This window comes from Pseudophryne corroboree (genome assembly GCF_028390025.1).
Source record: "Pseudophryne corroboree isolate aPseCor3 chromosome 3 unlocalized genomic scaffold, aPseCor3.hap2 SUPER_3_unloc_19, whole genome shotgun sequence".
NCBI lineage: Eukaryota > Metazoa > Chordata > Amphibia > Anura > Myobatrachidae > Pseudophryne > Pseudophryne corroboree.
Genome location: NW_026967507.1, coordinates 435214 through 460237, shown reverse-complemented (window position 1 = coordinate 460237; position 25024 = coordinate 435214). Strand labels below are relative to the sequence as shown.

At 52.7% G+C, this 25024-nt stretch overlaps 2 protein-coding genes across 3 annotated transcripts in view; one reads left to right on the top strand and one right to left on the bottom strand.

The window, feature by feature from the left end:
- The window catches only part of LOC134983569 (zinc finger protein ZFP2-like), a 378911-nt gene that overhangs the window by 40613 nt on the left and 313274 nt on the right, over positions 1–25024 (bottom strand). The gene's annotated exons all lie outside the window — the stretch shown is intronic.
- LOC134983571 (oocyte zinc finger protein XlCOF6-like) overlaps positions 22724–25024 on the top strand; it is a 109355-nt gene continuing 107054 nt past the window's right edge. For both annotated transcript variants that reach the window (XM_063949228.1, XM_063949227.1), the window contains exon 1: positions 22724–22846. In XM_063949228.1, coding sequence (XP_063805298.1) covers positions 22775–22846 — 72 coding nt within the window. In that variant the 5' untranslated portion in view covers positions 22724–22774. The remainder of the gene's footprint in view (positions 22847–25024) is intronic.

The following is a 25024-nucleotide window of genomic DNA, read 5'->3' as shown; positions in this document are numbered from 1 at the left end:
CCTACCTTGGGGGAATTGGACAGACTTTTGTGGTGGAGCCTTGAACTTGGACTTCAGGTGGACTATTTGAACATTGTGCACCCACGAAGAGAGGCCCACTGCACTATGGATGAACTGTCTAGGCCGGAGCCTACACACCCTAGGTAGCGTCCCCTTCAACACAAGGGACTGCGGGACCAGGACCCAAATCGTTGGGACATGGGTCCCTGGTTGACCCGCTTGAATGGGGGGGAAGGAATGTGGCCGGAGAGACTAGCCAGCCACACGTGTAATGGCGTCTGCGGTACTGAAGGGGTTAACCCTCGTGCCCAGCGCCATGTTGCGGACTGTTTAAAAGTTTGTTGAATCATGTGTTTTACTTTTAACATGTCATATGTAGTGCTCTGTGCACTATTGCAGGAATGCATGTTTAACTGTATCTATTTTATATTCAAGACAGGCTTGGTGTATATTTAAAGGAAAAATGCAGTTACTATAGATGTCTGAATACGCATCTCTTATCCTCTGGAAATAGGAAGTGGCATGCTAATGGCCCTGTTCTATCAGAGAGGTGTGAAGGACAATACCTTTTGATGTGTAAGTTCCTTAGAGAGAGATGCTAATCATTGGGTTTATGGGCTTGGATTTGATATACGATCCCTGAATGGAAGATAAGGAAGGAAGACTGTTTGTTTGTATTGTAGCCATTCTTGTTGTAATCTTAAACACTGGGATTGCCTGGAGATGTGAATGACCAGAAACATCTGTATTTTGAAGATATGTGATAAATTTATCAATAGTGAATGTTAATCTGATACCAAACGTTGTCTGGGTGACAGGAAGGAGGATATTGTTTTATTGCACTTATATCCTTGTAAAATGTAATTTATTGGTATTTTGTAAAATAACCTGATTGGTTGGAGAAGACAGGGAGGGCTTACCCCCCTGTGGTACTGTGTGGAAAACTGACATAAAAAGGAGACCTGCGTGCCTCCAGAGTTGTAGTTATACCATCTTATTCTGCTGGAACATCTTGCTGTATGCTGTTGCCCCTAGCAATAGGGAAGAGTTCTCTTTAGAACTATATTTGAGCAAATAAACATCTTTGCCTCAAGACTGCTTCATCTTGTGACCAACAGGGTTAGGCCAAACCTAGCCCCGTCCTCCGGCTGTCCAGGGAAGCACCTAGCGTCTCCAAGCTCCGCCTTCCGCCAGCTACCGGTAGAGGCCTAGCAAGTGGCTAGTGGGGATTCGTCAGCACCACACAGGGGTGGTAAGGCAGTGCGTCGGCACATACAGAGCAGAACCGTGGTTCCAAACGCCACGGCAGGTTAGGAGTTTGGTGGTGGCAGCAAGAACCCGCCCACAGCGCAGTGGGTGGAGTCAGTAACAGGCGGTTACTGACGGTAAGCGGGAATCCCCTATGTGGTCAGGCCTCGTGCGGCTTGACCTTCCATTCTGTGCGCAGTCAACGGGACGCGGCAAGCGGCGAGTGCTTCCGTACGGTACCGTCCTGTCACAGTAGTTTTTTCACACCCCACATAATACCCTTCTTTGTGGTACTTGTAGTGTCAGAAAGGTTCAATGCCTCTTTCATTGCCGTGATCATGTAACGTGTGGCCCTACTGGACATTACGTTTGTCTCGTCACCGTCGACACTAGACTCAGTATCTGTGTCAGGGTCTGTGTCGACCCACTGAGGTAACGGGCGTTTTAGCGCCCCTGACGGTGTCTGAGACGCCTGGACAGGCACTAATTGATTTGCCGGCTGTCTCATGTCGTCAACAGTTTTTTGCAAATTGCTGACATTATCACTTAATTGTTTAAATACAATCATCCAGTCAGGTGTCGACTCCCTAGGGGGTGACATCACCAACACAGGCAACTGCTCCGCCTCCACATCATTTTCCTCCTCATACATGTCGACACACGCGTACCGACACACAGCACACACACCGGGAATGCTCTGATAGAGGACAGGACCCCACTTAGCCCTTTGGAGAGACAGAGGGAGAGTCTGCCAGCACACACCCAGCGCTATATATATATACAGGGATAACCTTATATAAGTGTTATTCCCTTATAGCTGCTGTTATTATCGTTATTTGCTGCCAAAAATGCCCCCCCTTCTCTTTTTTACCCTGATTCTGAAGCAGGACTGCAGGGGAGAGTCAGGGAGCCGTCCTTCCAGCGGAGCTGTGAGGGAAAATGGCGCTTGTGTGCTGAGGAGATAGGCTCCGCCCCTTCACGACGTCCTTATCTCCCGCTTTTTTGTGTAAAAATGGCAGGGGTTAAAATACATCCATATAGCCCAGGAGCTATATGTGATGTATTCTTTTTGCCACCTAAGGTATATACTGTTATATTGCGTCTCAGGGCGCTCCCCCCCAGCGCCCTGCACCCTCAGTGACCGGAGTGTGAAGTGTGCTGAGAGCAATGGCGCACAGCTGCGGTGCTGTGCGCTACCTTAGTCTGAAGACAGGATGTCTTCTGCCGCCGATTTCACCGGACCTCTTCGTCTCTTCTGGCTCTGTAAGGGGGACGGCGGCGCGGCTCCGGTGACCCATCCAGGCTGAACCTGTGATCGTCCCTCTGGAGCTAATGTCCAGTAGCCTAAGAAACCCGATCCACTCTGCACTCAGGTGAGTCCGTTTCTTCTCCCCTTAGTCCCACGATGCAGTGAGCCTGTTGCCAGCAGGACTCACTGAAAATAAAAAAAAAACCTAAACTAAACTTTTATTCTAAGCAGCTCAGGAGAGCCACCTAGATTGCACCCTTCTCGGCCGGGCACAAAAATCTAACTGAGGCTTGGAGGAGGGTCATAGGGGGAGGAGCCAGTGCACACCACCTGATCCTTAAGCTTTTATTTTGTGCCCTGTCTCCTGCGGAGCCGCTATTCCCCATGGTCCTTACGGAGTCCCAGCATCCACTAGGACGTCAGAGAAATAAGATTTTACTCACCGGTAAATCTATTTCTCGTAGTCCGTAGTGGATGCTGGGAACTCCGTAAGGACCATGGGGAATAGACGGGCTCCGCAGGAGACTGGGCACTCTAAAAGAAAGATTAGGTACTATCTGGTGTGCACTGGCTCCTCCCTCTATGCCCCTCCTCCAGACCTCAGTTAGGATACTGTGCCCGGAAGAGCTGACACAATAAGGAAGGATTTTGAATCCCGGGTAAGACTCATACCAGCCACACCAATCACACCGTATAACTCGTGATACTATACCCAGTTAACAGTATGAAATATAACTGAGCCTCTCAACAGATGGCTCAACAATAACCCTTTAGTTAGGCAATAACTATATACAAGTATTGCAGACAATCCGCACATGGGATGGGCGCCCAGCATCCACTACGGACTACGAGAAATAGATTTACCGGTGAGTAAAATCTTATTTTCTCTGACGTCCTAGTGGATGCTGGGAACTCCGTAAGGACCATGGGGATTATACCAAAGCTCCCAAACGGGCGGGAGAGTGCGGATGAATCTGCAGCACCGAATGAGAGAACTCAAGGTCCTCCTCAGCCAGGGTATCAAATTTGTAGAATTTAGCAAACGTGTTTGCCTCTGACCAAGTTGCAGCTCGGCAAAGATGTAAAGCCGAGACCCCTCGGGCAGCCGCCCAAGATGAGCCCACTTTCCTCGTGGAATGGGCTGTTACTGATTTAGGATGCGGCAATCCAGCCGCAGAATGCTCCAGCTGAATTGTGTTACAAATTCAACGAGCAATAGTCTGCTTAGAAGCAGGAGCACCTATTTTGTTGGGTGCCTACAGGATAAAAAAACGAGTCAGTTTTCCTGACTCCAGCCGTCCTGGAAATATACATTTTTAAGGCCCTGACTACGTCCAGTAACTTGGAATCTTCCAAGTCCCTAGTAGCCGCAGGCACTACAATAGGTTGGTTCAAGTGAAAAGCTGATACCACCTTAGGGAGAAACTGGGGACGAGTCCTCAATTCTGCCCTATCCATATGGAAAATCAGATAAGGGCTTTTACATGATAAAGCCGCCAATTCTGACACACGCCTGGCTGAAGCCAAGGCCAATAACATGACCACTTTCCACGTGAGATATTTCAAATCCACAGTTTTAAGTGGCTCAAACCAATGTGATTTTAAGAAACTCAACACCAAGGTGCCACAGAAGGCACAAAAAAGGGGCTGAATATGTAGCACTCACTTTACAAATGTCTGAACTCCAGGCAGTGAAGCCAGTTCTTTCTGGAAGAAAATCGACAGAGCCGAAATCTGGACCTTAATGGAACCCAAATTTAGGCCCATAGTCACTCCTGACTGTAGGAAGTGCAGAAAACGACCCAGCTGAAATTCCTGTTGGGGCCTTCCGGGCCTCACACCACGCAACATATTTTCGCCAAATACGGTGATAATGGTTTGCGGTTACTTATTTCCTGGCTTTTATCAGCGTAGAAATGACTTCCTCCGGAATGCCCTTTTTCTTTAGGATCCGGAATTCAACCGCCATGCCGTCCAACGCAGCCGCGGTAAGTCTTGGAACAGACAGGGCCCCTGCTGTAGCAGATCCTGTCTGAGCGGTAGAGGCCATGGGTCCTCTGATATTATTTCTTGAAGTTCTGGGTACCAAGCTCTTCTTGGCCCATCCGGAACCACGAGTATCGTTCTTACTCCTCGTTTTCTTATTATTCTCAGTACCTTTGGTATGAGAGGCAGAGGAGGGAATACATAAACCGACTGGTACACCCACGGTGTCACTAGAGCGTCCACAGCTATCGCCTGAGGGTCCCTTGACCTGGCGCAATATCTAGTTTTTTGTTTAGGCGGGACGCCATCATGTCCACCTGTGGCCTTTCCCAATGGTTTACCAACAGTTGGAAGACTTCTGGATGAAGTCCCCACTCTCCCGGGTGTCGGTCGTGTCTGCTGAGGAAGTCTGCTTCCCAGTTGTCCACTCCCGGAATGAACACTGCTGACAGTGCTAAGACGTGATTTTCCGCCCATCTGAAAATCCTTGTGGCTTCTGCCATCGCCATCCTGCTTCTTGTGCCGCCCTGTCGGTTTACATGGGCGACTGCCGTGATGTTGTCTGATTGGATCAGTACCGGCTGGTTTTGAAGCAGAGGCCTTGCCAGACTTAGGGCATTGTAAATGGCCCTCAGTTCCAGAATATTTATGTGTAGGGACGACTCCTGACTTGACCAAAGTCCTTGGAAATTTCTTCCCTGTGTGACTGCCCCCCAGCCTCGAAGGCTGGCATCCGTGGTTACCAGGACCCAGTCCTGTATGCCGAATCTGCGGCCCTCTTGAAGATGAGCACTCTGCAGCCACCACAGTAGAGATACCCTGGTCCTTGGAGACAGGGTTATCAGCCGATGCATCTGAAGATGCGATTCCGACCACTTGTCCAAGAGGTCCCACTGAAAGGTTCTTGCATGGAACCTGCCGAATGGAATTTTGCTTCGTAAGAAGCTACCATTTTTCCCAGGACTCGTGTGCAGTGATGCACCGATACCTGTTTTGGTTTCAGGAGGTCTCTGACTAGAGATGACAGCTCCTTGGCTTTCTCCTGCGGGAGAAACACTTTTTTCTGTTCTGTGTCCAGAACCATCCCCAGGAACAGCAGGCGTGTGGTAGGAACCAGCTGTGACTTTGGAATGTATAGAATCCATCTGTGCTGTTGTAGCACTTCCCGAGATAGTGCTACTGCGACCAACAACTGCTCCATTGACCTCGCCTTTATAAGGAGATCGTCCAAGTACGGGATAATTAAAAACTCCCTTTTTTCGAAGGAGTATCATCATTTCTGCCATTACCTTGGTAAAGACCCTCGGTGCCGTGGACAGTCCAAACGGCAGTGTTTGGAATTGGTAATGGCAATCCTGTACCACAAATCTGAGGTACTCCTGGTGAGGATGGTAAATGGGGACATGTAGGTAAGCATCCTTGATGTCCAGGGATACCATGTAATCCCCCTCCTCCAGGCTTGCAATAACCGCCCTGAGCGATTCCATCTTGAACTTGAATTTTTTTATGTATGTGTTCAAGGACTTCAAATTTAAAATGGGTCTCACCGAACCGTCCGGTTTCGGTACCACAAACAGTGTGGAATAGTAACCCCGTCCTTGTTGAAGTAGGGGCACCTTGACTATCACCTGCTGGGAATACAGCTTGTGAATTGCCTCTAGCACAGCCTCCCTGCCTGAGGGAGTTGTCGGCAAGGCAGATTTGAGGAAAACGGCGGGGGGGAGACGCCTCGAATTCCAGCCTGTACCCCTGAGATACTACTTGAAGGATCCAGGGATCCACCTGTGAGCGAGCCCACTGATCGCTGAAATTTTTGAGGCGCCCCCCACCGTACCTGGCTACGCCTGTGGAGCCCCCGCGTCATGCGGTGGACTCAGAAGAAGCGGGGGAAGAATTTTGATTCTGGGAACTGGCTGACTGGTGCAGCTTTTTCCCTCTTCCCTCGTCTCTGTGCAGAAAGGAAGCGCCTTTGACCCGCTTGCTTTTCTGAAGCCGAAAGGACTGTACCTGATAATACAGTGCTTTCTTAGGCTGTGAGGAAACCTGAGGTAAAAAATTTTCTTCCCAGCTGTTGCTGTGGATACGAGGTCCCAGAGACCATCCCCAAACAATTCCTCACCTTTATAAGGCTCTATGTGCCTTTTAAAGTCAGCATCACCTGTCCAGTGTCGGGTCTCTAATACCCTCCTGACAGAATGGACATTGCATTAATTCTGGATGCCAGCCGGCAAAATATCCCTCTGTGCATCCCTCATATATAAGACGACGACTTATGTTCGCAAAATAGTATCCCTGTTTGACAGGATCACAGACCACGCTGCAGCAGCACTATCTGCAGGTCTCAGTCTAGTACCTGAGTGTGTAAATACAGACTTCAGGATAGCCTCCTGCTTTTTATCAGCAGGTACCTTCAAAGTGGCCGTATCCTAAGACGGCAGTGCCACCTTTTTTGACAAACGTGTGAGCGCCTTATCCACCCTAGGGGATATCTCCCAGCGTAACTTATCCTCTGGCGGGAAAAGGTACGCCATCAGTAACTTTTTAGAAATTACCAGTTTCTTATCGAGGGAACGCTTTTTCACACTTCATTCACTCATTTGATGGGGGAACAAAACACTGGCTGCTTTTTCTCCCCAAACATAAAACCCTTTTTTAGTGGTACTTGGGTTAATGTCAGAAATGTGTAACACATTTTTTATTGCCGGGATCATGTAACGGATGTTCCTAGTGGATTGTGTATATGTCTCAACCTCGTCGACACTGGAGTCAGACTCCGTGTCGACCTCTGTGTCTGCCATCTGAGGGAGCGGGCGTTTTTGAGCCCCTGATGGCCTTTGAGACGCCTGGGCTGGCGCGGGCTGAGAAGCCGGCTGTCCCATAGCTGTTACGTCATCCAGCCTTTTATGTAAGGAGTTGACACTGTCGGTTAATACCTTCCACCTATCCATCCACTCTGGTGTCGGCCCACAGGGGGCGACATCCCATTTATCGGCATCTGCTCCGCCTCCACATAAGCCTCCTCATCTAACATGTCGACACAGCCGTACCGACACACCGCACACACACAGGGAATGCTCTGACTGAGGACAGGACCCCACACAGCCCTTTGGGGAGACAGAGAGAGAGTATGCCAGCACACACCAGAGCGCTATATAATGTAGGGATAAACACTATCACTGAGTGAATTTTCCCCAATAGCTGCTTGTATAAACAATATTGCGCCTAAATTTAGTGCCCCCCCCTCTCTTTTTAACCCTTTGAGCCTGAAAACTACAGGGGAGAGCCTGGGGAGCTGTCTTCCAGCTACACTGTGAAGAGAAAATGGCGCCAGTGTGCCGAGGGAGATAGCTCCGCCCCTTTTTCGCAGACTTTTCTCCCGCTTTTTTATGGATTCTGGCAGGGGTAATTATCACATATATAGCCTCTGGGGCTATATATTGTGATTATTTTGCCAGCCAAGGTGTTTTTATTGCTGCTCAGGGCGCCCCCCCCAGCGCCCTGCACCCATCAGTGACCGGAGTGTGAGGTGTGCATGAGGAGCAATGACGCACAGCTGCAGTGCTGTGCGCTACCTTGGTGAAGACTGAAGTCTTCTGCCGCCGATTTTCCGGACCATCTTCGTGCTTCTGGCTCTGTAAGGGGGACGGCGGCGCGGCTCCGGGAACGAACACCAAGGACGGGTCCTGCGGTCGATCCCTGTGGAGCTAATGGTGTCCAGTAGCCTAAGAAGCCCAAGCTAGCTGCAAGCAGGTAGGTTCGCTTCTTCTCCCCTTAGTCCCTCGTTGCAGTGAGCCTGTTGCCAGCAGGTCTCACTGTAAACATAAGAATTTACTTACCGATAATTCTATTTCTCGTAGTCTGTAGTGGATGCTGGGAACTCCGTAAGGACCATGGGGAATAGCGGCTCCGCAGGAGACTGGGCACAAAAGTAAAAGCTTTAGGACTACCTGGTGTGCACTGGCTCCTCCCCCTATGACCCTCCTCCAAGCCTCAGTTAGGATACTGTGCCCGGACGAGCGTACACAATAAGGAAGGATTTTGAATCCCGGGTAAGACTCATACCAGCCACACCAATCACACCGTACAACCTGTGATCTGAACCCAGTTAACAGCATGATAACAGAAGGAGCCTCTGAAAAGATGGCTCACAACAATAATAACCCGATTTTTGTAACAATAACTATGTACAAGTATTGCAGACAATCCGCACTTGGGATGGGCGCCCAGCATCCACTACGGACTACGAGAAATAGAATTATCGGTAAGTAAATTCTTATTTTCTCTGACGTCCTAGTGGATGCTGAGAACTCCGTAAGGACCATGGGGATTATACCAAAGCTCCCAAACGGGCTGGAGAGTGCGGATGACTCTGCAGCACCGAATGAGAGAACTCCAGGTCCTCCTCAGCCAGGGTATCAAATTTGTAGAATTTAGCAAACGTGTTTGCCCCTGACCAAGTAGCTGCTCGGCAAAGTTGTAAAGCCGAGACCCCTCGGGCAGCCGCCCAAGATGAGCCCCTTCCTTGTGGAATGGGCTTTTACAGATTTTGGCTGTGGCAGGCCTGCCACAGAATGTGCAAGCTGAATTGTACTACAAATCCAACGAGCAATAGTCTGCTTAGAAGCAGGAGCACCCAGCTTGTTGGGTGCATACAGGATAAACAGCGAGTCAGATTTTCTGACTCCAGCCGTCCTGGAAACATATATTTTCAGGGCCCTGACTACGTCCAGCAACTTGGAGTCCTCCAAGTCCCTAGTAGCCGCAGGTACCACAATAGGCTGGTTCAAGTGAAACGCTGAAAACCACCTTAGGGAGAAATTGAGGACGAGTCCTCAATTCTGCCCTGTCCGTATGAAAAATTAGGTAAGGGCTTTTATAGGATAAAGCCGCCAATTCTGAGACATGCCTGGCTGAAGCCAGGGCTAACAGCATTACCACTTTCCATGTGAGATATTTTAAGTCCACAGTGGTGAGTGGTTCAAACCAATATGATTTTAGGAACCCCAAAACTACATTGAGATCCCAAGGTGCCACTGGAGGCACAAAAGGAGGCTGTATATGCAGTACCCCTTTGACAAACGTCTGAACTTCAGGAACTGAAGCCAGTTCTTTCTGGAAGAAAATCGACAGGGCCGAAATTTGAACCTTAATGGACCCTAATTTTAGGCCCATAGACAGTCCTGTTTGCAGGAAATGCAGGAAACGACCCAGTTGAAATTCCTCTGTAGGGGCCTTCCTGGCCTCACACCACGCAACATATTTACGCCAAATACGGTGATAATGTTGCACGGTTACATCCTTCCTGGCTTTGATCAGGGTAGGGATGACTTCATCCGGAATGCCTTTTTCCTTCAGGATCCGGCGTTCAACCGCCATGCCGTCAAACGCAGCCGCGGTAAGTCTTGGAACAGACAGGGTCCCTGCTGGAGCAGGTCCTTTCTTAGAGGTAGAGGCCACGGGTCCTCCGTGAGCATCTCTTGAAGTTCCGGGTACCAAGTCCTTCTTGGCCAATCCGGAGCCACGAGTATAGTCCTTACTCCTCTCCTTCTTATGATTCTCAGTACCTTGGGTATGAGAGGCAGAGGAGGGAACACATACACTGACTGGTACACCCACGGTGTTACCAGAGCGTCCACAGCTATTGCCTGAGGGTCCCTTGACCTGGCGCAATATCTGTCTAGTTTTTTGTTGAGGCGGGACGCCATCATGTCCACCTTTGGTTTTTCCCAACGGTTCACAATCATGTGGAAGACTTCTGGGTGAAGTCCCCACTCCCCCGGGTGGAGGTCGTGTCTGCTGAGGAAGTCTGCTTCCCAGTTGTCCACTCCCGGAATGAACACTGCTGACAGTGCTATCACATGATTTTCCGCCCAGCGAAGAATCCTTGCAACTTCTGCCATTGCCCTCCTGCTTCTTGTGCCGCCCTGTCTGTTTACGTGGGCGACTGCCGTGATGTTGTCCGGCTGGATCAACACCGGCTGACCCTGAAGCAGAGGCCTTGCTTGACTTAGGGCATTGTAAATGGCCCTTAGTTCCAGGATATTTATGTGAAATGACGTTTCCATGCTTGACCACAAGCCCTGGAAATTTCTTCCCTGTGTGACTGCTCCCCAGCCTCTCCGGCTGGCATCCGTGGTCACCAGGACCCAGTCCTGAATGCCGAATCTGCGGCCCTCTAGAAGATGAGCACTCTGCAACCACCACAGGAGAGACACCCTTGTCCTTGGAGACAGGGTTATTCGCTGATGCATCTGAAGATGCGATCCGGACCATTTGTCCAGCAGATCCCACTGAAAAGTTCTTGCGTGGAATCTGCCGAATGGAATCGCTTCGTAAGAAGCCACCATTTTTCCCAGGACCCTTGTGCATTGATGCACTGACACTTGGCCTGGTTTTAGGAGGTTCCTGACTAGCTCGGATAACTCCCTGGCTTTCTCCTCCGGGAGAAACACCTTTTTCTGGACTGTGTCCAGAATCATCCCTAGGAACAGCAGACGTGTCGTCGGAATCAGCTGCGATTTTGGAATATTTAGAATCCACCCGTGCTGTCGCAGTACTACTTGAGATAGTGCTACTCCGACCTCTAACTGTTTCCTGGACCTTGCCCTTATCAGGAGATCGTCCAAGTAAGGGATAATTAAGACGCCTTTTCTTCGAAGAAGAATCATCATTTCGGCCATTACCTTGGTAAAGACCCGGGGTGCCGTGGACAATCCAAACGGCAGCGTCTGAAACTGATAGTGACAGTTTTGTATCACAAACCTGAGGTACCCTTGGTGAGAAGGGTAGATTGGGACATGGAGATAAGCATCCTTGATGTCTAGAGATACCATATAGTCCCCTTCTTCCAGGTTCGCTATCACTGCTCTGAGTGACTCCATCTTGAATTTGAACCTTTTTATGTAAGTGTTCAAAGATTTTAGATTTAAAATTGGTCTCACCGAGCCGTCCGGCTTCGGTACCACAAACAGCGTGGAATAATACCCCTTTCCCTGTTGTAGGAGGGGTACCTTGATTATCACCTGCTGGGAATACAGCTTGTGAATAGCTTCCAATACTGCCTCCCTGTCGGAGGGAGACGTTGGTAGAGCAGACTTCAGGAACCGGCGAGGGGGAGACGTCTCGAATTCCAATTTGTACCCCTGTGATACTACCTGCAGGATCCAGGGGTCCACTTGCGAGTGAGCCCACTGCGCGCTGAAATTCTTGAGACGGCCCCCCACCGTGCCCGAGTCTGCTTGCAGAGCCCCAGCGTCATGCTGAGGACTTGGCAGAAGCGGGGGAGGGCTTCTGCTCCTGGGAAGAGGCTGCATGGTGCAGTCTTTTTCCCCTTCCTCTGCCCCGGGGCAGGAACGAGCGGCCTTTTTCCCTCTTGCCCTTATAGGGACGAAAGGACTGGGTTTGAAAAGACGGTGTCTTTTTCTGCTGAGAGGTGACCTGGGGTAAAAAGGTGGATTTTCCAGCCGTTGCTGTGGCCACCAGGTCCGATAGACCGACCCCAAATAACTCCTCCCCTTTATACGGCAATACTTCCATATGTCGTTTGGAATCCGCATCACCTGACCACTGTCGCGTCCATAACGTTCTTCTGGCAGAAATGGACATCGCACTTACTCTAGATGCCAGGGTGCAAATATCCCTCTGTGCATCTCGCATATATAGTAATGCATCCTTTAAATGCTCTATAGTTAATAATATACTGTCCCTATCCAGGGTATCAATATTTTCAGTCAGGGAATCCGACCAAGCCACTCCAGCGCTGCACATCCAGGCTGAGGCGATCGCTGGTCGCAGTATAACACCGGTATGTGTGTATATACCTTTTAAGATATTTTCCAGCCTTCTATCAGCTGGTTCCTTGAGAGCGGCCGTATCAGGAGACGGTAACGCCACTTGTTTTGATAAGCGTGTGAGCGCCTTATCTACCCTAGGGGGTGTTTCCCAACGTGCCCTAACCTCTGGCGGGAAAGGGTATAGTGCCAATAATTTATTAGAAATCAGCAGTTTTTTATCGGGGGAAACCCACGCTTCATCACACACCTCATTTAACTCATCTGACTCAGGAAAAACCACTGGTAGTTTTTTCACACCCCACATAATACCCTTTTTTGTGGTACTTGTAGTGTCAGAAATGTTCAATGCCTCCTTCATTGCCGTGATCATGTAACGTGTGGCCCTACTGGACATTACGTTTGTCTCGTCACCGTCGACACTGGATTCAGTATCCGTGTCAGGGTCTGTGTCGACCATCTGAGGTAACGGGCGTTTTAGCGCCCCTGACGGTGTCTGAGACGCCTGAACAGGCACTAATTGATTTGTCGGCTGTCTCATGTCGTCAACAGTTTTTTGCAAAGTGCTGACATTGTCACGTAATTCTTTAATTACTACCATCCAGTCAGGTGTCGACTCCCTAGGGGGTGACATCACTAACACAGGCAATTGCTCTGCTTCCACATCATTTTCCTCCTCATACATGTCGACACAATCGTACCGACACCCAGCACACACACAGGGAATGCTCTGATAGAGGACAGGACCCCACTAGCCCTTTGGGGAGACAGAGGGAGAGTTTGCCAGCACACACCAGAGCTAGCTGCTGTATTTATATATTAGCTGCCAATAGTGCCCCCCCTCTCTTGTTTTACCCTGTTTCTGTAGTGTAGTCTGCAGGGGAGAGTCAGGGAGCCGTCCTTCCAGCGGAGCTGTGAAAGAAAATGGCGCTTGTGTGCTGAGGAGAAAGGCTCCGCCCCCTTCACGGCGGCCTTTTCTCCTGCTTTTTTCAGGAAACTGGCAGGGGATAAATGCATCCATATAGCCCAGGAGCTATATGTGATGCATTTTTTTTAGCCATATAAGGTTTTTATATCGTTTTTATTGCGTCTCAGGGCGCTCCCCCCCCAGCGCCCTGCACCCTCAGTGGCCGGAGTGTGAAGTGTGCTGAGAGCAATGGCGCACAGCTGCGGTGCTGTGCGCTACCTTATTTGAAGACAGGAACGTCTTCTGCCGCCGCTTTCTCCGGACCTCTTCGCTCTTCTGGCTCTGTAAGGGGGGCGGCGGCGCGGCTCCGGGACCCATCCAGGCTGAACCTGTGATCGTCCCTCTGGAGCTAATGTCCAGTAGCCAAGAAGCCCAATCCACTCTGCAGTCAGGTGAGTTCGCTTCTTCTCCCCTTAGTCCCACGATGCAGTGAGCCTGTTGCCAGCAGGACTCACTGAAAATAAAAAACCTATTTAAACTTTTACTTCTAAGCAGCTCAGGAGAGCCACCTAGCATGCACCCTTCTCGTTCGGGCACAAAAATCTAACTGAGGCTTGGAGGAGGGTCATAGGGGGAGGAGCCAGTGCACACCAGCTAGTCCTAAAGCTTTTACTTTTTGTGCCCAGTCTCCTGCGGAGCCGCTATTCCCCATGGTCCTTACGGAGTTCCCAGCATCCACTAGGACGTCAGAGAAATATATATATATATATACACACACACACACACACACATGCACCTATCTCTTAAGACAGCATCTTTAATATATATATATATATATATATATATATATATATATATCTCTATATGCATATTAGGGTCTCAATCTCTGCTGATAAGGTACCTGTCCACGCTGCCATAGCGCTATAAACCCATGCCGACACAATCGCCGGTCTGAGTAGTGTACCAGACTGTGCACGCTATCTGCAGGATCCCTGAGAATAGCTAGTGACACCCTAGGGGAAGATTCCCATCGTATCCTGGCCCTAGTAGGGAAAGGATACTGCCTGAGAATTCTTTGTGGGAAGCTGCAGTCTCTTGTCTGGAGATTCCTGCTCTTTTTCCTCATGAGAGGAGGGAAATTTACCTCAGCTTTCTTCCCCTTAAACATGTGTACCCTCGTGTCAGGGACAAAGAGTCATCAGTGATATGCAAATCATCTTATTACAATAAACATATATTGAATACTTTACTGCCATTTTGGCTGTAACTTTGCATTATCATAGTCGACACTGGAGTCAGACTCCGTGTCGATATCAGTGTCTATTATTTTGGATAGTGAGCATAGAGAGACTCTGAAGGTCTCTGCGACATAGGGACAGACATGGGTAGAATTCCTGTCTTTTCTCTAATCTTTTGTGCAATAAATTCACCGTAGCACTTAATTACACATATCCAAACAGGTGTCGGCATTGACGACGGAGACACCCTCTCACACACATTTGCTCTATCTCCTCCTTAGGGGAGCCTTTTACCTCAGACATGTCGACACACACGTACCGACACACCACACACACAGGCGATGCTCTATTTGAAGACCGTTCCCCCACAAGGCCCTTTGGAGAGACAGAGAGAGAGTATGCCAGCACACACCCCAGCGCTATATGACCCAGGGATTACACTACAACTCAGTGTTTACCCAGTAGCTGCTGTTTATATTGTTTTTACGCCAAATTTATGTGCCCCCCCTCTCTTTTTTACCCTCTCTATCGTGCAGGGGAGAGCCTGGGGAGCTTCCTCTCAGCGGAGCTGTAGAGAGAAAATGGCGCTGGTGAGTGCTGAGGAAGAAGGCCCCGCCCCCTCAGCGGCGGGCTTCTCCCGCGATTGTGTGTAAAATTTATGGCGGGGGCTCATGCATATAACAGTGCCCAGCTGTATATATGCTGCTTTTTGCCAGGAGGTACTCAATTGCTGCCCAGGGCACCCCCCCCCTGCGCCCTGCACCCTACAGTGACCGGAGTGTGTGGGTTAGTGTGGGTGCAATGGTGCACAGCTGCAGTGCTGTGCGCTACCTCATATGAAGACAGGAGTCTTCTGCCACCGATTTTGACGTCTTCTTGCTTCAACCCGCCGGCTTCTGTCTTCTGGCTCTGCGAGGGGGGCGGCAGCGCGGCTCCGGGAACGGACGACAAAGTCAGGTTCCTGAGTTCGATCCCTCTGGAGCTAATGGTGTCCAGTAGCCTAAGAAGCGCAACCTAGCCGCAGTGAGTAGGTTTGCTTCTCTCCCCTCAGTCCCACGTAGCAGAGAGTCTGTTGCCAGCAGATCTCTCTGAAAATAAAAAAACCTAAATATATACTTTCTTATTAGCAAGCTCAGGAGAGCCCACTAAAAGCACCCAGCTCTGGCCGGGCACAGATTCTAACTGAGGTCTGGAGGAGGGGCATAGAGGGAGGAGCCAGTGCACACCAGATAGTACTAAATCTTTCTTTAGAGTGCCCAGTCTCCTGCGGAGCCCGTCTATTCCCCATGGTCCTTACGGAGTCCCCAGCATCCACTACGACGTTAGAGAAAGTTAATCATCTGTTTCTTTTCCTTAAACATGTGTACCCTTGTGTCGGGGATCGAGGGTTCATCCACAATATGCAAAACATCCCTTATCGCCACAATCATACACTGAATGGTTTTACTCACCCTAGGGTGCAATTTTACTTCGTCATAGTCGACACTGGAATCAGAATCCGTGTCGCTAGTAGTGTCTTGTGTTAAGGGACGCTTTTGAGACCCCGACGGGCCCTGTGAGTCGGTCCAATCGGATGATTGACCCCCTGATGTCCCCCCTAAGTCAGCCTTATCAAGCCTTTTATGTAAAGATGCCACACTTGCATTCAACATATGCCACATGTCCATCCAATCTGGAGTCGGCACAGCCGAAGGGGACACACCACTCATTTGCTCCACCTCCTCCTTAGAGAAGCCTTCCGCCTCAGACATGTCGACACACACGTACAGACACCCCACACACACAGGGATGAACCTATAAGGGGACAAAACCCCAACCAGGTCCTAAGGAGAGACAGAGAGAGAGTATGCCAGCACACACCAGCGCTTAATAACACTGGAAAAATATGACCAGATAGCGCTTTTTTATATATAATATGCCAATTCCCACTGACTGCGTCGCTAATGTGCCCCCCTCCTCTTTTTTCCAGCCTGTGTTCAGCAGGGGTGAGATCAGGGAGCCAGCGTTTTCCTCATGCAGCTTCTGTGGAGAAAATGGCGCTGGTTAGTGCTGGGGATCAAGCCCCGCCCACCCGACGGCGGGCTTCGGTCCCATCAACTTTCTATAGAAAAATGGTGGGGGTTGCCGGATTTACTGTGCCACAGCCTAATCCATGCTTATCAATGCCAAATATGAGGAATATTGCTGCCCAGGGCGCTTTACCCCTGCGCTCTGCACCCTTCAGTGCTGCTCTGTGTGTGTGTGTGACTGGGAGCAATGGCCCGCAGCTTACCGCTGCGCGCTTACCTCATGAAGATCTGATGTCTTCTGCCGCCTAAAATGTCTTCTTGCCTTCTCATCCGGCTTCTATCTTCGGCATCTGTGAGGAGGACCTGTGTTCCGACTCCCTCTGGAGCTAATGGTGTCCAGTAGCCTAGAAACAGAGCCCAACTTGACAAGCCAGCTCTGCTTCTCTCTCCTCAGTCCCACGATGCAGGGAGCCCTGAAAATAAAAAACCTAACAAAATTCTTTTTCCACAGAAAACTCTGGAGAGCTCTCTGCAGTGCACCCATTCTCCTCTGGGCACAAGATCTAACTGAGGTCTGGAGGAGGGGCATAGAGGGAGGAGCCAGTGCACACCCATAGTCAAAGTTCTTTTTAGGTGCCCTATCTCCTGCGGAGCCCGTCTATACCCCATGGTCCTTACGGAGTCCCCAGCATCCTCTAGGACATAAGAGAAACAGTATAATATCAGTGTATAAGACACACAGTTCCTCTACAGATTATACAGTGACAGTAACTGATTCCACCTACCTGATCCACCTGTGGGATCCTGTGATTCTCCTCTGTACAATCCTGGGAATACAGAGGACGGGGACATCTCTCTGGGGTATCTCTGTTACTGGGCCCATCTGTAGGAGACACACAGTGACTGAGTACAGTGTATATATGTGATTATCAGATGATGTGTGTATATAGGGGCCCCCATACCTGCTCTCCCCTGTACAATACATGACAGTCTCCTCTTACCCAGTGATGTGAGGGGCCGGTGATTCTCCATCATCACGTCCTTGTACAGACCCCTGTGTTTCTCTATATACTCCTCCTCCTGCATGGAGACATAGACAGTGACATCCTGACACCTTATAGGAACCTGACACATACAGTGATACAGTCATCACCCAGACACATCCCCTGGTGTTACTGTATAATGATCCATTCCCAGCAGTCACCTCTCCAGTCATCACCCAGACACATCCCCTGGTGTTACTGTATAATGTCCCATTCCCAGCAGTCACCTCTCCAGTCATCTCCCAGACACGTCCCCTGGTGTTACTGTATAATGCCCCATTCCCAGCATTCACCTCTCCAGTCATCACCCAGACACGCCCCCTGGTGTTACTGTATAATGTCCCATTCCCAGCAGTCACCTCTCCAGTCATCACCCAGACACGTCCCCTCGTGTTACTGTATAATGTCCCATTCCCAGCAGTCACCTCTCCAGTCATCACCCAGACACATCCCCCGACGTTACTGTATAATGTCCCATTCCCAGCAGTCACCTCTCCAGTCATCACCCAGACACATCCCCTGATGTTACTGTATAATGCCCCATTTCCAGCAGTCACATCTCCAGTCATCACCCAGACAAATCCCCGGTGTTACTGTATAATGTCCCATTCCCAGCAGTCACCTCTCCAGTCATCACCCAGACACATCCCCTGGTGTTACTGTATAATGCCCCATTCCCAGCAGTCACCTCTCCAGTCATCACCCAGACACGTCCCCTGGTGTTACTGTATAATGTCCCATTCCCAGCAGTCACCTCTCCAGTCATCACCCAGACACGTCCCCTCGTGTTACTGTATAATGTCCCATTCCCAGCAGTCACCTCTCCAGTCATCACCCAGACATGTCCCCCGGTGTTACTGTATAATGTCCCATTCCCAGCAGTCACCTCTCCAGTCATCACCCAGACACATCCCCTGGTGTTACTGTATAATGCCCCATTCCCAGCAGTCACCTCTCCAGTCATCACCCAGACACATCCCCTGGTGTTACTGTATAATGCCCCATTCCCAGCAGTCACCTCTCCAGTCATCACCCAGACACGTCCCCTGGTGTTACTGTATAATGCCCCATTCCCAGCAGTCACCTCTCCAGTCATCACCCAGACACATCCCCTGGTGTTACTGTATAATGTCCCCTTCCCAGCAGTCACCTCTCCAGTCATCACCCAGACACGTCCCCTGGTGTTACTGTATAATGTCCCATTCCCAGCAGTCACCTCTCCAGTCATCACCCAGACACGTCCCCTGGTGTTACTGTATAATGCCCCATTCCCAGCAGTCACCTCTCCAGTCATCACCCAGACACGTCCCCTGGTGTTACTGTATAATGTCCCATTCCCAGCAGTCACCTCTCCAGTCATCACCCAGACACGTCCCCTGGTGTTACTGTATAATGTCCCATTCCCAGCAGTCACCTCTCCAGTCATCACCCAGACACATCCCCTGGTATTACTGTATAATGTACCATTCCCAGCAGTCACCTCTCCAGTCATCACCCAGACACATCCCCCGGTGTTACTGTATAATGTCCCATTCCCAGCAGTCACCACTCCAGTCATCCCCCAGACACATCCCCTGGTATTACTGTATAATGTACCATTCCCAGCAGTCACCTCTCCAGTCATCACCCAGACACATCCCCTGGTGTTACTGTATAATGTCCCATTCCCAGCAGTCACCTCTCCAGTCATCACCCAGACACATCCCCTGGTGTTACTGTATAATGTCCCATTCCCAGCAGTCACCTCTCCAGTCATCACCCAGACACATCTCCTGGTGTTACTGTATAATGTCCCATTCCCAGCAGTCACCTCTCCAGTCATCACCCAGACACATCCCCTGGTATTACTGTATAATGTACCATTCCCAGCAGTCACCTCTCCAGTCATCACCCAGACACGTCCCCTGGTGTTACTGTATAATGTCCCATTCCCAGCAGTCTCCTCTCCAGTCATCACCCAGACACGTCCCCTGGTGTTACTGTATAATGTCTTATTCCGAGCAGTCACCTCTCCAGTCATCACCCAGACACATCCCCTGGTGTTACTGTATAATGTCCCATTCCCAGCAGTCACAGTCACATCAGTTATATCTATAGTAATAATACAGGTACATGACTGGGGAGGTGAGGAGATCTGGGAGCGTCAGAGTGACATCACTTATATCTTTGGTAATTACACACACAGACATGGATACGCCCCTCTCACCCCAGCAGGTGACAAACAGGAAGGCAGGGGGCAGCAGGGGAGGGGGGTATGGGAGGCCGGGGCAGCAGGAGAGGGAGGTATGGGAGGCAGGGAGCAGCAGGGTATAGGGGGCAGCAGGAGAGGGAGGTATGGGAGGCAGGGAGCAGCAGGGTATAGGGGGCAGCAGGAGAGGGTGGTATGGGAGGCAGGGAGCATCAGGGTATAGGGGGCAGCAGGAGAGGGTGGTATAGGGGGCAGCAGGAGAGGGTGGTATGGGAGGCAGCAATGGAGGGGCAGGCAGGGGGCAGAAGGGGAGGGGGGTATGGGAGGCAGGCAGGGGGCAGCAGGGGAGGGTGGTATGGGAGGCAGGCAGGGGGCAGCAAGGGAGGGGGGTATGGGAGGCAGGCAGGGGGCAGCAGGAGAGGGGGGTATGGGAGGCAGGGAGCAGCAGGGGAGGGGGGTATGGGGGGCAGGGGGCAGCAGCAGGGGAGGGGGGTATGGGAGGCAGCAGCAGGGGAGGGGGGTATGGGAGGCAGAGGGCAGCAGGGGAGGGGGGTATGGGAGGCAGGGGCAGCAGGGGAGGGGGGTATGGGAGGCAGGGAGCAGCAGGGCAGGGGGGTATGGGAGGCAGGCAGGGGAGGAAGGGGAGGGGGGTATGGGAGGCAGGCAGGGGGCAGCAGGAGAGGGGGGTATGGGAGGCCGGGGCAGTAGGAGAGGGTGGTATGGGTGGCAGCAGCAGGGGAGGGAAGTATGGGAGGCAGGCAGGAGCAGCAAGAGAGGGGGGTATGGAAGGCAGCAGGGGCAGCAGGTATGGGAGGCAGGGGAGGGGGGTATAGGAGGCAGCAGGGGAGGGGGGTATGGGAGGCAGGCAGGGAAGGGGGTATGGGAGGCAGCAGGGGAGGGAGGTATGGGAGGCAGCAGGGGAGGGGGCAGCAGGGGAGGGGGGTATGGGAGGCAGGGGGCAGCAGGGCAGGGGGCAATATGAGGGGGGTATGGGAGGCAGGGGGCAGCAGGGGAGGGGGGTATAGGAGGAAGGGGGCAGCAGTGGAGGGGGGTATGGGAGGCAGCAGGGGAGGGGGGTATGGGAGGCAGGGGGCAGCAGGGGAGGGGGGTATGGGAGGCAGGGCTGGGGGGTATGGGAGGCAGCAGAGGAGGGGGGTATGGGGGGCAGCAGGGGAGGGGGGTATGGGGGGCAGGGAGCAGCAGGGGAGGGGGGTATGGGAGGCAGGGGGCAGCAGGGGAGGGGGGTATGGGAGGCAGGGGACAGCAGGGGAGGGGGGTATGGGGGGCAGCAGGGGAGGGGGGTATGGGAGGCAGGGGAGGGGGGTATGGGAGGCAGCAGAGGAGGGGGGTATGGGGGGCAGCAGGGGAGGGGGGTATGGGAGGCAGGGAGCAGCAGGGGAGGGGGGTATGGGAGGCAGGGGGCAGCAGGGGAGGGGGGTATGGGAGGCAGGGGAGGGGGGTATGGGAGGCAGCAGAGGAGGGGGGTATGGGAGGCAGGCAGGGGGCAGCAGGGGAGGGTGGTATGGGAGGCAGGCAGGGGGCAGCAGGGGAGGGGGGTATGGGAGGCCGGAGCAGCAAGGGAGGGGGGTATGGGAGGCAGGCAGGGGGCAGCAGGAGAGGGGGGTATGGGAGGCAGGGAGCAGCAGGGGAGGGGGGCATGGGGGGCAGGGGGCAGCAGCAGGGGAGGGGGGTATGGGAGGCAGGGGGCAGCAGCAGGGGAGGGGGGTATGGGAGGCAGAGGGCAGCAGGGGAGGGGGGTATGGGAGGCAGGGGCAGCAGGGGAGGGGGGTATGGGAGGCAGGGAGCAGCAGGGCAGGGGGGTATGGGAGGCAGGCAGGGGAGGAAGGGGAGGGGGGTATGGGAGGCAGGCAGGGGGCAGCAGGAGAGGGGGGTATGGGAGGCCGGGGCAGTAGGAGAGGGTGGTATGGGTGGCAGCAGCAGGGGAGGGAAGTATGGGAGGCAGGCAGGAGCAGCAAGAGAGGGGGGTATGGAAGGCAGCAGGGGCAGCAGGTATGGGAGGCAGGGGAGGGGGGTATAGGAGGCAGCAGGGGAGGGGGGTATGGGAGGCAGGCAGGGAAGGGGGTATGGGAGGCAGCAGGGGAGGGGGCAGCAGGGGAGGGGGGTATGGGAGGCAGGGGGCAGCAGGGCAGGGGGCAATATGAGGGGGGTATGGGAGGCAGGGGGCAGCAGGGGAGGGGGGTATAGGAGGAAGGGGGCAGCAGTGGAGGGGGGTATGGGAGGCAGCAGGGGAGGGGGGTATGGGAGGCAGGGGGCAGCAGGGGAGGGGGGTATGGGAGGCAGGGCTGGGGGGTATGGGAGGCAGCAGAGGAGGGGGGTATGGGGGGCAGCAGGGGAGGGGGGTATGGGGGGCAGGGAGCAGCAGGGGAGGGGGGTATGGGAGGCAGGGGGCAGCAGGGGAGGGGGGTATGGGAGGCAGGGGACAGCAGGGGAGGGGGGTATGGGGGGCAGCAGGGGAGGGGGGTATGGGAGGCAGGGGAGGGGGGTATGGGAGGCAGCAGAGGAGGGGGGTATGGGGGGCAGCAGGGGAGGGGGGTATGGGAGGCAGGGAGCAGCAGGGGAGGGGGGTATGGGAGGCAGGGGGCAGCAGGGGAGGGGGGTATGGGAGGCAGGGGACAGCAGGGGAGGGGGGTATGGGGGGCAGCAGGGGAGGGGGGTATGGGAGGCAGGGGAGGGGGGTATGGGGGGCAGCAGGGGAGGGGGGCAGGGGGCAGCAGGGGAGGGGGTTATGGGGGGCAGGGGGCAGGAGATGTTACCAGGGACAGTATTTCGGGGTCAGCGTCTAACTCATCGCACGGGATCAGCCACCAGCCCCGCCCACTCTCTCATAGGCTGCAGCAACCCGTCACTCAGCCAGCCCCGCCCCTGTCTCTAACTATAGGTCGCAGCGTCCAATCACTCAGTCACCTTTCTCCCGCCCATTGCCTTCTACCTTCCAATAACGAGACGATGAGTGACGGTAATCTCCGACCAATGGCGGGTAGAGTGGGCGAGGCTGGAAGATGACGGGACGCTGCGGCCTATGAGCGGGAGGGTGGGCGGGGCTGCTCCTGGTTGCTGACTGACTGCGGCTGTCCCTACCCATAATCCCATGCGCTATGCAGCAGGTGACCCGGAAATATCGCCCCGCCCCTTCCTGTACACAGAGCTCCGCCCCCGGTCTTCTCCAGGTAATGGCCGCCGCCCCCTCTCCTGCCGGGCAGGGTGTATGTGCTGCAGTGTGTGGTGCATGGAGAGTATATTACCAGTGTCATACACACACACAGCGCTGCTCACACTGATCTCACTGCTGATACAAGGTTGTTACACATAGGGGGCGCTATACACACATAGGGGGCAGTATACACACATAGGGGGAGGTATACACACATAGGGGGAATGGTATACACACTTTGGGGACGCTATACACACTTAGGGGACGCTATACACACATAGGGGGCGGTATACACACATAGGGGACAGTATATACACATAGGGGGCGGTATATACACATAGGGGGTCGGTATATACACATAGGGGGGTGGTATACACACCTAGGAGGGCGGTATATACACATAGGGGGCAGTATACACACATAGGGGGCGGTATACACACATAGGGGGGATGGTATACACACTTAGGGGACGCTATACACACTTAGGGGACGCTATACACACATAGGGGGCGGTATACACACATAGGGGACAGTATATACACATAGGGGGCGGTATATACACATAGGGGGCAGTATACACACATAGGGGGAGGTATACACACATAGGGGGAATGGTATACACACTTAGGGGACGCTATACACACTTAGGGGACGCTATACACATAGGGGGCGGTATATACACATAGGGGGTCGGTATATACACATAGGGGGTCGGTATATACACATAGGGGGTCGGTATACACACATAGGGGGGTGTTATACACACATAGGAGGGCGGTATATACACATAGGGGGCAGTATACACACATAGGGGGCGGTATACACACAGGGGGGATGGTATACACACTTAGGGGACGCTATACACACTTAGGGGACGCTATACACACATAGGGGGCGGTATACACACATAGGGGACAGTATATACACATAGGGGGCGGTATATACACATAGGGGGCAGTATACACACATAGGGGGAGGTATACACACATAGGGGGAATGGTATACACACTTAGGGGACGCTATACACACTTAGGGGACGCTATACACATAGGGGGCGGTATATACACATAGCGGGCCGGTATACACACATAGCGGGCCGGTATACACACATAGGGGGGCGGTATACACACATAGGAGGGCGGTATATACACATAGGGGGCAGTATACACACATAGGGGGAGGTATACACACATAGGGGGCGGTATACACACATAGGGGGGACGGTATACACACTTAGGGGACGCTATACACACTTAGGGGACGCTATACACACATAGGGGGCGGTATACACACACAGGGGACGGTATATACACATAGGGGGCGGTATATACACATAGGGGGTCGGTATACACACATAGGGGGTCGGTATACACACATAGCGGGCCGGTATACACACATAGGGGGGCGGTATACACACATGGGGGGCGGTATACACACATGTAGGGGGCGCTATACACACATGTAGGGGGCGCTATACACACATGTAGGGGGCGCTATACACACATGTAGGGGGCGGTATACACACATGTAGGGGGCGGTATACACACATAGGGGGCTCTATACACGCATGGGGGGCGCTCTACACACATAGGGGGCGGTATAATCACATAGGGGGTGGTAAACACACATAGGGGCAGTATAGACAGATAGGGGCGGTAAACACACATTGGGGGCAGTATAGACACATAGGGGGCGGTATACACACATAGGGGGCCGGTATACACACACGGGGGGCAGTATAAACACATAGGGGGCGCTATACACATGTAGGGGACGGTATACACACATAGGGGGCTGTATACACACATGGGGGGGCGTGATACACACATGGGGGTCGGTATGCACACATAAGGGGGCGGTATACACACATGGGGGGCGGTATACACACATGGGGGCAGTATACACACATAGGGTGCGCTATACACACATAGGGGGCGGTATATACACATAGGGGGTGGTGTACACAGATAGGGGGCAGTATACACACATAGGGGGGACGGTATACACACATAGGGGGGACGGTATAGACACATTGGGGGCGGTATAGACACATTGGGGGCGGTATAGACACATAGGGGGCGGTATAGACACATAGGGGGGCGGTATACACACATGGGGGCGGTATACACACAGAGGGGGCAGTATATACACATAGGGGGCGGTATACACACAGGGGGGCGGTATACACACATAG